The sequence below is a fragment of the Lynx canadensis genome, chromosome B1, assembly GCF_007474595.2.
Source record: "Lynx canadensis isolate LIC74 chromosome B1, mLynCan4.pri.v2, whole genome shotgun sequence".
Taxonomy (NCBI): domain Eukaryota; kingdom Metazoa; phylum Chordata; class Mammalia; order Carnivora; family Felidae; genus Lynx; species Lynx canadensis.
In genome coordinates this window covers 103,920,551-103,932,589 of record NC_044306.2, presented here as the reverse complement: position 1 = coordinate 103,932,589, position 12,039 = coordinate 103,920,551, and the positions used below count along the sequence as shown (strand labels likewise).

The 12,039-nt window shown below is 40.1% G+C and overlaps 1 protein-coding gene across 1 annotated transcript in view; it reads right to left on the bottom strand.

Annotated features, from left to right (window-relative positions):
• PRDM5 (PR/SET domain 5) overlaps nt 1-12,039 on the bottom strand; it is a 213,210-nt gene that overhangs the window by 175,034 nt on the left and 26,137 nt on the right. Inside the window, exon 2 of the mRNA XM_030313149.1 lies at nt 9,778-9,861. Within this exon, the coding sequence (XP_030169009.1) occupies nt 9,778-9,861 (84 nt within the window). The remainder of the gene's footprint in view (nt 1-9,777; nt 9,862-12,039) is intronic.

Here is a 12,039-nt window from a genome sequence, read left to right as displayed (position 1 = left end):
TATTTGCACATGATTGATGAACATTAATTACCCCTAAATTTGGGATCTGGGAGATCAAATATGACTCTTTCAAATGGTTTGCAAAGTTTGTTAGACTTTTGTTCTACTTTGAAAATTTCCTCGCTAGATTCTTTGTAAAGTCTATTCCAATGTACACATCTGTGTATGCAAATGCTTCCTATTGTTCTTTCCCTCCCTTCAGTGAATTCAGAGTGGCAAGTATTTCCTCTGGCTGGGATTTGGAAGTAGTCTTGATTTGCTCATTTGCAGAGGGTGAAGACTTAAGGTTAGGGCTAATGCTGCAAGAAAAATCCAAAGAACCAGTCACATAGGGAAATATTCACATTTGAAGATGCTCAAAGAACGCCTTCACCTTTTCATATTTTTGCTAGATATAGAATTCTAGATTGGCAACTGTTTTTTATCACTTAAAGATGTTATTCAGTTGTTGACTATCCTTATTACCTTTTTATCTTTTCTGTTAAAAATCAGCTTTTGGAGTTATTGTTGCTGTTTTGAATGTAAAGTCTCTCTTTCTTTCTTTTTTCCTGGCTGCTTTTAAGATTGCTTTAGTTTTCAGCAGTTTTACTAAGGTATATGTAGGTGGGTTGTTTTTCATTTTTTTGTTTGTTTGTTTGTTTTTTAATTGATGCTGCTTTAAGGCTCACAGAGTTTCTTCAGTTTTTCAGGTAATGTTTTCAAAGAGTTCTGTGGGGCACCTGGGTGGCTCAGTCAGTTAAGTGTCTGACTTTGGCTCAAGTCACTGATCTCATGGTTTGTGAGTTGGAGCCCCACGTCAGGCTCTGTGCTGACAGGCTGGAGCCTGCTTCAGACTTTGTGTCTCCCTATCTCTCTGCCCCTCCCCTGCTCATACTCTGTCTCTCTCTCATACTCTCTCTCTCTCTCATAAATAAACATTACCAAAAAATGTTCTAAACAAAAAAATAAATAAAATACAGAGTTCTGGAAAATTCTCAGCCATTATGTCATCAAATTTCCTTCTGTCCCATTTTCTTCTTCTTGTTCTTCAAATGATAAAAAGTCATAACATTATAGATATATTAGATATTTTCAGTCTCATGTATCGATTTTTAGTTCCTATGCTTCATTTTCAATCTTTCTATCAACTTCTTTTCCTCTTCATTAATCCTGTTATTTGCTCTGTAATATATATAATTCAAATACTGAGTTCTCAGCTTCAGTTATTATATTTTTTCTCTTCTAGAATGTCCATTTGACATTTACACATCAAGTTTTGGTGTAAAATTCTCAATCTTGTTATTTATCTGTTTCACCTTCATTTGCTAGAACATATCAGTCATGATCATTTTATAATTTTTCTTTTTTTTAATGTTTATTTATATTTGAGAGAGAGAGAGAGGGAGAGAGAGAGAGGGAGAGAGAGCAGGGGGAGGGGCAGAGAGAGATGGAGCCAGAATCTGAGGCAGGCTCCAAGTTCTGAGGTGTCAGCACAGAGCCTAACATGGGACTTGAACTCACGAGCTGTGAGATCATGACCTGAGCCAAAGTCAGATGCTTTATTGACTAAGCCACCCAGGTGCCCCAATCATGTCCTCATTTGCAGCACACCTGGGTGGCTCAGTTGGTTAAGCATCCAGCTCTTGACTTCAGCTCAGGTCATGATCTCATGGTTATGAGATCGAGCCCCATGTCAGGCTGAGTGTACAACCTGCCTGGGATTCCCTCTCTCCGGCTCACTCTGCCCTTCCCCACTGGTTCTCGCACTAAATAAACAAACAAACAAACATGTAAAAAAATAAAGTCCTCATTTGCTAATTCCAATCAATATCTGAATACAATATCTGAAACACATTGTTTGTCATCTGTCAGTTTCCATTGTCCAGCTTTTCTCTCAGATTTAATCATATGGTCCTATCTCTTAGCATCAAGTCATTTTTAATTAAGTGCTGAACCCTGTATATTAAGAAATTTTAGAGAATCCAGATACTATGTTTCTCCAGAGTAGGCTCACCCTGACTTTGGCCAGGCAGAGTAGAAAGTATTCATCACAAACTAATTAGGGAATAAGCCGATTCAAGGCTGGGTTGCAGTTGTAGCAGGCTTCAGCCAGCCTCAGTTGACCAAGTTCCTACCTCATAGCCCTCCAGCACTTCCAACTGAAAGCAGTGTGCACTGAGGGCCCCTCCTCAGCAACATGAGACCGCAGAACACTCTGCTTTTCCAAAGTGTGTGGCTTAGCTTTAGCATTCTGCCACGCAGTTTCATAATTTGGCAAATGTCTTGAGGAGGAATCAGTAGTGTTTTTAGTTCTTTTAGATCTCCAACATTGTCACTCCAACCTCACAAGTCTGCCAAAAGCTCTACCTATTCTGCTATGTTCAAACACTCTCAGCTCTACATGGGCTGAGATCAGATTTTTTCAGCCTCTTGCCCATAATCCAGACTCAGCAAAAGTCTGACCATTTTCCCAAGTGAAAACAGGCTGCAGGTTGTCAATTCACCTCTCCAAGTTTTCTCCTCTCTGGAGCCTCAGACACTGCAGTACTCCTTGCTACAACAGTTCTGATGGCCCTACACAAATCTGTCTTTGTAGATCTCAGCAGTATTATCAATGTGTTCAAGCTCGTACCTGACGTAAATTTTCTTGCCCTATTTTTTTTTCTTTATATCCACATGACTACATATCTTTGTATTCTTTTTTTTTTAACGTTTATTTATTATTGAGAGAGAGAGAGACAGAGCACAAGCATGGGAGGGGCAGAGAGAGGGGGAGACACAGAATCCAAAGCAGGCTCCAGTCTCTGAGCTGTCAGCACAGTGCCCAATGCGGGGCTCTGAGCCACCCAGGAGCCCCATCATTGTATTACTTCGTAGGGGTGATTTATGTCTAACTTTCCCTACTGAAACATAAGTCCCAAGAGAATAAGGGCCTTGTTTTATCCTCAGGGTAAAGCCAGATTGAATATTTCCTGACCCTGGTATCCTTCCTCATTCTATCATGCTTCACTTGCTATGCCTATTTTTGTGGCTATATTGCTTTTCAGTATGAGAAAAGAGAAAAACTAATTCTATATGTATTCTTAGTCAAAAACTCTTAATCCCCCTCTTCATATTTCCTTACTTTCTCCTCAATGAGAGAGGTAAATTAGAGATATAGTCACTTTGGGTTTCTCTCCTTCATGGTTCCTTCCCTTCATTTGACGGTTGAAACCCTCACAGTCATTCCTCTCAATGTCCAACTCCTTGTTTTAGTAAGTAGACTTTCCCTCAGGCTCAAAATGTGCCTTCTACAGCAGGCTAAAGACCTGTCTGTCTCTCTCCAGGCTCTCTCATATCCTCCATTCTGATTATGCTGCAAGCTATGTCTGAGTCAGGCCACAATTCTCCATGCAATCAATGGGCAAATATATTGAGAATCTACACTGCAGGCCCAACTGTTGCCTGCAAAGGCGAAGATTTAAAACACAAAGTATAAAGGCCCCACTTTGTACACTTCCGGTGCAAAGGTCAAGATTTAAGAAGCAGAGTATAAAGTCCTCACTCTGACTGTGGTCCCAATCACATTCTCCAATCCAGCTTTTCTAGAGCCATGAACTTAGAGAGTCACTGTATGCTCATTAATGAGATAGATTTTTTTTTTCAAATTTTTATTTAAATCTAGTTTGTTAACATATACTATAATAATGTCCAAGAGTAGAATTTAATGATTCATCACTTACATATAACACCCAGTGCTCAACATGACAAGTGCCCTCCTTAATAACCACCCATTTAGCCCCTCTGCCACCCAACTCCCTCCTCAACCCTCAGGTTTGTTCTCTATCGTAAAGATTCTCTTCTCGTTTGTTTCCCTCTCTCTCTCTCTCTTTTTTTCCCCTTCCCATATGCTCAAATGTTTGTTTCTTAAATTCCACATAGGAGTGAAATTGTATGGTAATTGTCTTTCTCTATCTGACTTAATGAGGTAGATATTTTAATCTACAATTGGCTCCTATCTTTCTTCCTTGATTAGAACCAAAGAGAGATAGAGAGAAGGGTTATTAATTAGGAAACATCACCAGTGTCTAAGGCCTGGGGGTTGGGAAAGAAGTTGCCCAAAACAAACCATGTTTAAAGACCAATCACAGAACAGGCCCCAGCTCACCTGGTATGTACATTTACTGTATTTTGAAATAATAATTCACTGTAACTGTAGGAGATTAATAATTCTTACAAAACACCTGCAAATCTTATAATCATATTTCTATAGCTATTTTTTAGAAAATATGTTATTTACCCAGAGGTACAAAAGCTTTTCTGCTAACAAAAATCTAAAAGAACTATGATTATTTGATATTTTACATTTTGTGAAATGCAGCTACCTAGTAGAATGTAATGACCAACAGTCCTCTAATGGTAAATGCCACTAGGTAATGCCACTAGCCTCTGATATAAAAAATGTAGCTGTTCTCATCAATCCTCAAGGCAACAGATTCAGAAAAATAAACAAATGTAAAACTTTTTAAATGCCATTAAGTCATAATAATACAGGTAAAGCTGACTATGCTCATCATACTTTGTGCATCCTACAGTGTGTTACTTCTGAAACCCTTACAAGACCACAAGCTCCTTAAGAGCTCTAGAGAACCCAGAAGTGGGCCCAGCAACATATGGCCAACAAAACAGATAAACATATGGGAAGGGAAGCAAAAATAATATAAAAACAAGGAGTGGGGCAAAACATAAAAGACTTTTAAATACAGAGAACAAACTGAGGGTTGCTGGAAGGGTTGTGGGTGGGAGGGATGGGCTAAATGGGTAAGGGGCATTAAGGAAGACACTTGTTGGGATGAGCACTGGGTGTTATAAATAGGGGGTGAATCACTGGAATCCACTCCTGAAATCATTATTGCATTATATGCTAACTTGGATGTAAATTAAAAAATAAATAAATAAAATTAAAATTAAAAACACAATAGAAGAAAAGAATAAGAGCATGGACTTTTAAAAAGCAAAGTTTAAGCCCTGTTTCGTTGTCTTCCTAATGCTCTAAGATTACTTTTCTACTAAGTTGTAGATACTTTTCTCCTAAGGTTTAATAGCAAGAAATCAATTTGTATCTAAGTAAAATAGATTTGGGGGTGCCTGGGTGGCTCAGTCAGTTAAGGGTCCACCTTTGGCTCAGGTCATGATCTCACGGTTTGTGGGTTCGAGCCCCGCATCAGGCTCTGTGCTGACAGCTCAGAGCCTGGAGCCTGCTTCAGATTCTGTGTCTCCCTCTCTTTCTGCCCCTACCCCACTCATGTTTTGTCTCTGTCTCTCAAAATAAATAAATGTTAAAAAAATTAAGTAAAAGAGATTTTAGTTTCTCTTATAAAAAGGTCACCCAGGGGCACCTGAGTGGCTCAGTCAGTTAAGCATCCCACTCTTGATTTGGTTGAGTCCCATGATGGGCTCTATGCTAATAGCACAGACCCTGCTTGGGATTCTCTCTCTCACTCTCTCTCTCTCTCTGCCCCTCCCTTGCTCACACTCTGTCTCTCAAAATAAATAAATAAACATTTAAAAAAAAAAAGGATCACCCAGAATTTGGATATTTCACTTGACTCTCCAGGTTTTACCTGGTTATTTGGGATTCTGCACATGAGTTCCTAACTAGCTGACAACAACTTTTTGTCCAGAGCACCACCTAATATTACTGAACCATGGCATGGTATTTTAGCTTAACCTGCATCAAATCATACCACTGAATACCCAACTGCACCCACCGAACTGTTCAAAACTGAGAGGCAAACATAGACTACCATAAGTGGGAGAGAGGCAGGGGATGGGGTTGAGACCTTCCCAGATCTCAGAATAGATGCAAAGTTCAGGAATGAATGACTCCACTGGAAATATCAGGATGACACCAAGTTTCAAGAACTTACCAGGCCAGTTTCGAAACAAAAATCTCTTACAGGTATTAGAAGAGGATGCGAAGGGAAGGGAAGGGAAGGGAAGGGAAGGGAAGGGAAGGGAAGGGAAGGGAAGGGAAGGGAAGGGAAGGGAAAGGAAGGGAAGACCCACTGCAAAAAGAGCAGAGCTGTTTGCAGGATTCAAGCAGAACCAGATTCACCAGAGGCCACTTTGGAATATCTGAATAATAAGCTGGGCAGGTAGCGAGGAAAATGCGCAATCTGTGTTGCATTCTATAGGTGCCAAAACTAAAAAGTATGTGCAGGAAGCATAAGAGCCAGCGCCTGGAGAGGAGGTATCTGAACTGACTTGAAACACCAAAGGAAATATTAGAGAAAAAGAAGCTCTTGAAGATTTAAAAATAAAGGATGATTGAGAGTTTTAGCAACAGTACAAGAATGGATTTTGGTCTTTGAGCAAGGCTGAAATATACCACAAGCTAGAAACCACCTGGAAAAAAGTACATAAAAAGACTATTCTACAGAATGGAATACACTATAGACAACGGGGCTCGTTCCACTAAATTATCCATAGGAAGTATTTACAGTCAGTCAGGCACTGGTTTCCAACCTCAAGCTCTATGACTGGCCTGAGGCCCAAGAAATACAGAATTCTTCTACTAAGGCACTTAATTCTAAAAGAAAAGCAAAAACCTGAGGTTATCAAGAAACCCTAAGGACAGATGAGTCTCCTCAGACCCGAATATCAAATCTTGGCGGCCAACACAGAAAGAGGCTGAGGTGCTGCTGACAGCTCTGAAGCGGTGGACATCAGTAGGTCTCCAAGCTGTGCCCTTGGAGGGAGGGAAGGAGGCTGCAGCAGATGGCATCGATGCTCCCCACTGACCCCATTAAACCAGTCCCAAACTGACAGGGGCTCACACACACCAGCAGGCTCAATCTTAACTGGTGCCTCCAAGTTCTTTGGTATGACATGGCCACCTAGGGGTTCCTGGCCCTGTCCCCCAGCACTGTTGGCACTATAAGCAAAGTGCAAGTATAAATGGAGAAAGAGCAATGCCACGTGCTCTCTTACAGGACATCATTTTCCAGACTATCGTTAAGTATCTGGTTCACATTCCAGGTTAACTGTTGGCTTGAGAAGGAAAACCTGTTTTGAGGACTGCAGGTGGTTAACTTTGGAGCTATGGGCCATAATAGAAATGACTTAAATAACCAGTCCCAAAGGGCACCCCAGCGAAGGGAAGGCTCATTATCTCCCTCTGAGAGGACTCAAAGGGTTCCATGGGAAGGAGATTATATAGGACCAGTTATTCTCCTTTCTCTCTGATCCTTCTGAATCTGGTACCTCCAAAGCTAAAATAATAAAAACGGCCTCAAGGCTGGGAAGCTGCTCATTCAGTTAACTTAATAAATAATAGGATTAAAGCTAGCAGGCGGTAAACCTTCAGAATTCAAAACATGTTGATTGTTTTTTTATGTGTCCCCCCCAAAAGGTGAACCACTGAGATAGGTGTCCACCTGCCCTGCCCCGCCCAGCAGCACAGCTCGGACTGGCTGACGATCCAAACTGAAAACCACACTAATAGGAGGAAGGACTAGACAGAGGAGTGGATGGGCACAGGAACTAAGGGGTTAAATGGATCAAAGGTCTCAGGTGAAAAAAGAGCAGGCTCAAAGAGGAAGGGGAGACTCTTCATCAGTGCTCTTCTGAACTGTGTAAAAAGTACAAATATTACTTATTCAAACTCCGAATATTAAATCATAAGTAAAATAAAATAGAGAGTAGCAATCACTATGTGAATGTAACATTACCTGAACCTGTAATATATAGAATCTACAGCTGTTTGGGCGGCAGTGAGGAGAGGGGATACCTGTGTGAAAACAGGTAATAACATAAAGACAATAAAGACCCATGGGAATAGGTCATGCAAAACCAGATGACCTACACTGCTTCCCTGCCAACTGTACAACAGTTCAGATGGAGCCTCCTTAAGTTTCCTGCAAGTACAGGAATAAAAATCACAATCATTATCTGCTTCACAATGCCTCACAACCAATGGTGCAAAACATTAACCATTGTGCTAAAGTTTTGGGGACAAATATCAAAAGCCATTAACAACCTCATAAAATTATGTAAGTCATCTTTTTTTATTTGTCACATAGATGTTTGATTTCTGAAAACTGTCACGGTAAAAAAAGAAAAAAATAACTGCTGAGAAATTTAAGACCTTATAGAAAAATTGTAAAAGCCACTGAAAATATTATTATATTCATAAAAATAAACAACTAAAACAGCATGTGAAGTTAGGCAATTCAATAACATTTTCCACTTATAGTGAAGACTATATTATGAATTTCCATTTTCCATCTCCCACACTGTAGAAACCTTTCAAGAGTCCCTTCCTCAAGCACCCCATTCCCCACTCCTAGCAGTTTCAGCAATATGGATGATTATTTAAAACACATTTTGTGGGGCACCAGGGTGGCTCAGTTGGTTGAACGTCTGACTCTTGATTTCAGCTCAGGTCATGATCACAGGGTTGTGAGATCAAGCCCAGTGTAAGGCATGGAGCCTGCTTGAGATTCTCGTTCCCTCTCTCTCTCTCTCTCCCTCTACCCCTCTCCTGCTCATTCATGCTCGTGCTCAATTGCAAAAAATTTTTAAAAAAATTTTTAATAGTAAAAAAAAATATATATATATATATGTGTATATATATATATGTATGTATATAGCTAAGCTATAGTAACCAGTTATTTATCAAATACTAATCTAAGTGTAGCTGTGAAGGTATTTTGTGGATGTGGTCAACACCTACAATCAGTTGACTGTAAGTAACAGAGATTATTGCCAATACTGCATATGGCCAACCCTCAGCCAAGCAGTCAAAGGCCTTCATTGCCAACTGAGGTTTGCCAGAGATGTTCTGCCTCAACACTACAACATCAACTCCTATCTGAGTTTCTAGCCTGTAAGCCTGCCCTACAAATTCCAAGTTGCCATCCCAACAATCATGTGAACCAATTCCTCAAAAAATATATACCATGTATCTCCATCCTATTGGTTCTGTTGCTCTGGAGACACGAACTGATCCATCCATGTTCAGAGAGACTTTTTCGTGTAACTCTGAATGTCAGTATCCCACCCCTTTCCGATTTACTGATCCTGCTTCTCTCAGCCCCACCCACAGAGCTCAGCTGGCACCCTACTCATGGAATCCATCAAATACAATTCTTGGAACTGGGTTTTCTTTTCCAAGGTTTTAACAACCTCTATACCTTTACTTCTCTTTTTCTATTCCTCAAGCCCTTCTTTTTCTAATGACTAGAAAAGAACAACAACAAATATAATTGGCATAAACTAAGATGAAAATTCTTATAATATACAGACATACATTGGCATTACAGATCCCTGCATTAGGGAAATTTCAGATTGCAAAAGACTGCCTAAGAGTCATAGTTCTTTAAATATATGTTCCTAAAAGTGAGGTAAATTTTAAAGTGGCATTTTTCATTCCAGTATGGAGTGCAGAACTGTTTCAATGCAATCAGAACTGCAATAGAGAAATAGAAGTTAAAAGAAAAGTATAATTTCGTTTACAGAAATCAAATTCTTAATCCAGTACACAAACAGGCATATTTTAAAATCCAAACATCCTATGTACGGAAAACTCCATATTCAATGATGAACCATAAACTTCAGGGTTCTGGAAGAATTGTCTAGTACAATATTTCAACAGTATTTTTTAATGCTAAACTTTCAAACTACTCAGGTCCTTTAAAATCAAAACATTCCAGTGTTTAGTCAACTGGAATCAATGCCTATTAACTCAGCCTCATAACTGCACTAAATAGTATAAAGAGAAACATTAAATATTTAAAATAACAATCACATCCTCACCTCCCACATCAACCTGTAATCCATATTTTCATCCAAGTCTTCAGGCATTCTCTTCTCTCCAGCAAACGGTCCAAACTTTTCACCCTGGGTAGTGATGATTACATTGAAAAGGAGTTAGTACAATAATGAAGTTACTAACATAAATGTATTTCTCTTCTGGAATTTTTTTTTTCTCCAAACCTTCATGCCCAATGATTGAGACACATTTAAAGTATTAAACAATTTACACAACACAAAATATTTACATATTTAAAATCCAACTTAATCTGTTTTTAGCTTCAGAGCCTGAATCCACAACACAGGAGCCAACATAAAAGGGTTAAATTGCACAACATTCAAATTCTGACAAGGCCTCTGGCAAGTGGTCTTAAAATGACAAGCACTGAGTTTTGCCTGCCTTGAGAGACAAGCCCACCAGGCAGAAAATCACCTGGTTTCCATAAAAATCATAAATTCATCCCAATTATGAACAAGAAGGAAGTAGGCTTGGCATTCTCAGAGGAAGACTATTCATAAATAAAGTTTAAATTGCCCTGCCAATCTCTCAAACAGCCAAGGCAGCACACTGTGCACCCGTTTCTCAAAGTGCAAGCTTTGAAGCCCACCTGGCATGAGAATCAAGAGCGACGCTTGTTCCAAATTCAGAATCCTGGGCTAACTCAAATCAGAATCTCTGGGAATTGGGTGTGGGGAGCTGCATTTTGACAAGTTCCTAGGTGTGAAGCACAGGTGGCTGGCCCCTGCACTTACTTGTGAGGCAGGTTCCAGGGTAAGAGACATTGTTTTCTCAACTAAGGCAACCAAAGCAGACTGGAGGGACTTGGAGGGCGGTTGAGTTTGTCCAGCCAGACAGTCTGTAGAAATGTGTGCAAAGAAAACAGAGCCTCTGTGAGAGTCCCCCAAATCTGCCTGTGCCTATTCTTCAGTAGAACCATCCCTTCTTAAGGGGAAGAAAAACCCAACAAAATCTCCAGGAAAACTTTTGATAAATGCTGCTGGAGGGAAAAACAACCACCAAAGCAATGTTTCAAGGAATATAAATTACTTAATGAACAACAGAAAACCTAACTCTGGAAATAGTAAAAGGTTAAAGCTTAAAAGAATTACAACTCACTAACCCAGCCCCTCATCTTTTTTTTTTTTTTAATTTTTTTTTTCAACGTTTATCCATTTTTGGGACAGAGAGAGACAGAGCATGAACGGGGGAGGGGCAGAGAGAGAGGGAGACACAGAATCGGAAGCAGGCTCCAGGCTCTGGGCCATCATCAGCCCAGAGCCCGACGCGGGGCTCGAACTCACGGACCGCGAGATCGTGACCTGGCTAAAGCCGGACGCCCAACCGACTGCGCCACCCAGGCGCCCCACCCAGCCCCTCATCTTACAAACAAAGAAACGAGATCCTGAAAACCTACAAAAAAAAAAAAAAAAAAAAAAAAAAAGGCAGAGGCCAGAAGACCTATTCTTGAATGTTAACTTAAGGACAAAAAAAAAAAAAAAAAAAAAAAAAAAAAAAAAAATAGCTACACAGATTGCTCAAATCAAGATCATAATCCTACATAACCCAAGCACAAACACACCAAAGACACAGGGAGACTGTTATTTATAATAACAGTTATTGGGGCACCTGGGTGGTTCAGTCAGTTAAGCTTCCAACTTTGGCTCAGGTCATGATCCCATGGTTTGTGGGTTCGAGCCCCATGTCAGGCTCTTGTGCTGACAGCTCAGAGCCTGGAGCCTGCTTCAGATTCTGTGTCTCCCTCTCTCTCTCTCTCTCTCTCTCTCTCTCTGCCCCTCCCCCACTCATGCTCTGTCTCTCTATCAAAAATAAACAAACATTAAAAAAAAAGAAAAATGTATATTTATAACATAGTTAGTGATATAAAGTTCAGTGAGCAAATTTCAGAGGCTTGAAGCCAGCGCTGCTTCCCCAATCCTTCCAGGCCTCACTAGCCACTTCATACTAGCATCACTTCTCAGGCAGACACAACAGCGCCAAAGATGCTTTCTTTTAAAAACTAATCGTTTTCGCCTCAACGTGGGAACTTACCAGTATTTAATGGCAGTTAAGAAAAGCTGTATCAGAAATGAAAGAAGAGGGGAGGGGAATTGATATATACTGAACTACTATGTGTCACACACCAAATAATCCTATATGGGAATTTCCCCATTTAACAATGGAGGACACTGAGAATCAAACAGTTTAAATAACTTGTTTGATTAAGGTCAATCACCTAGTGAAGATCAGAGAAGGGATTAGGTACC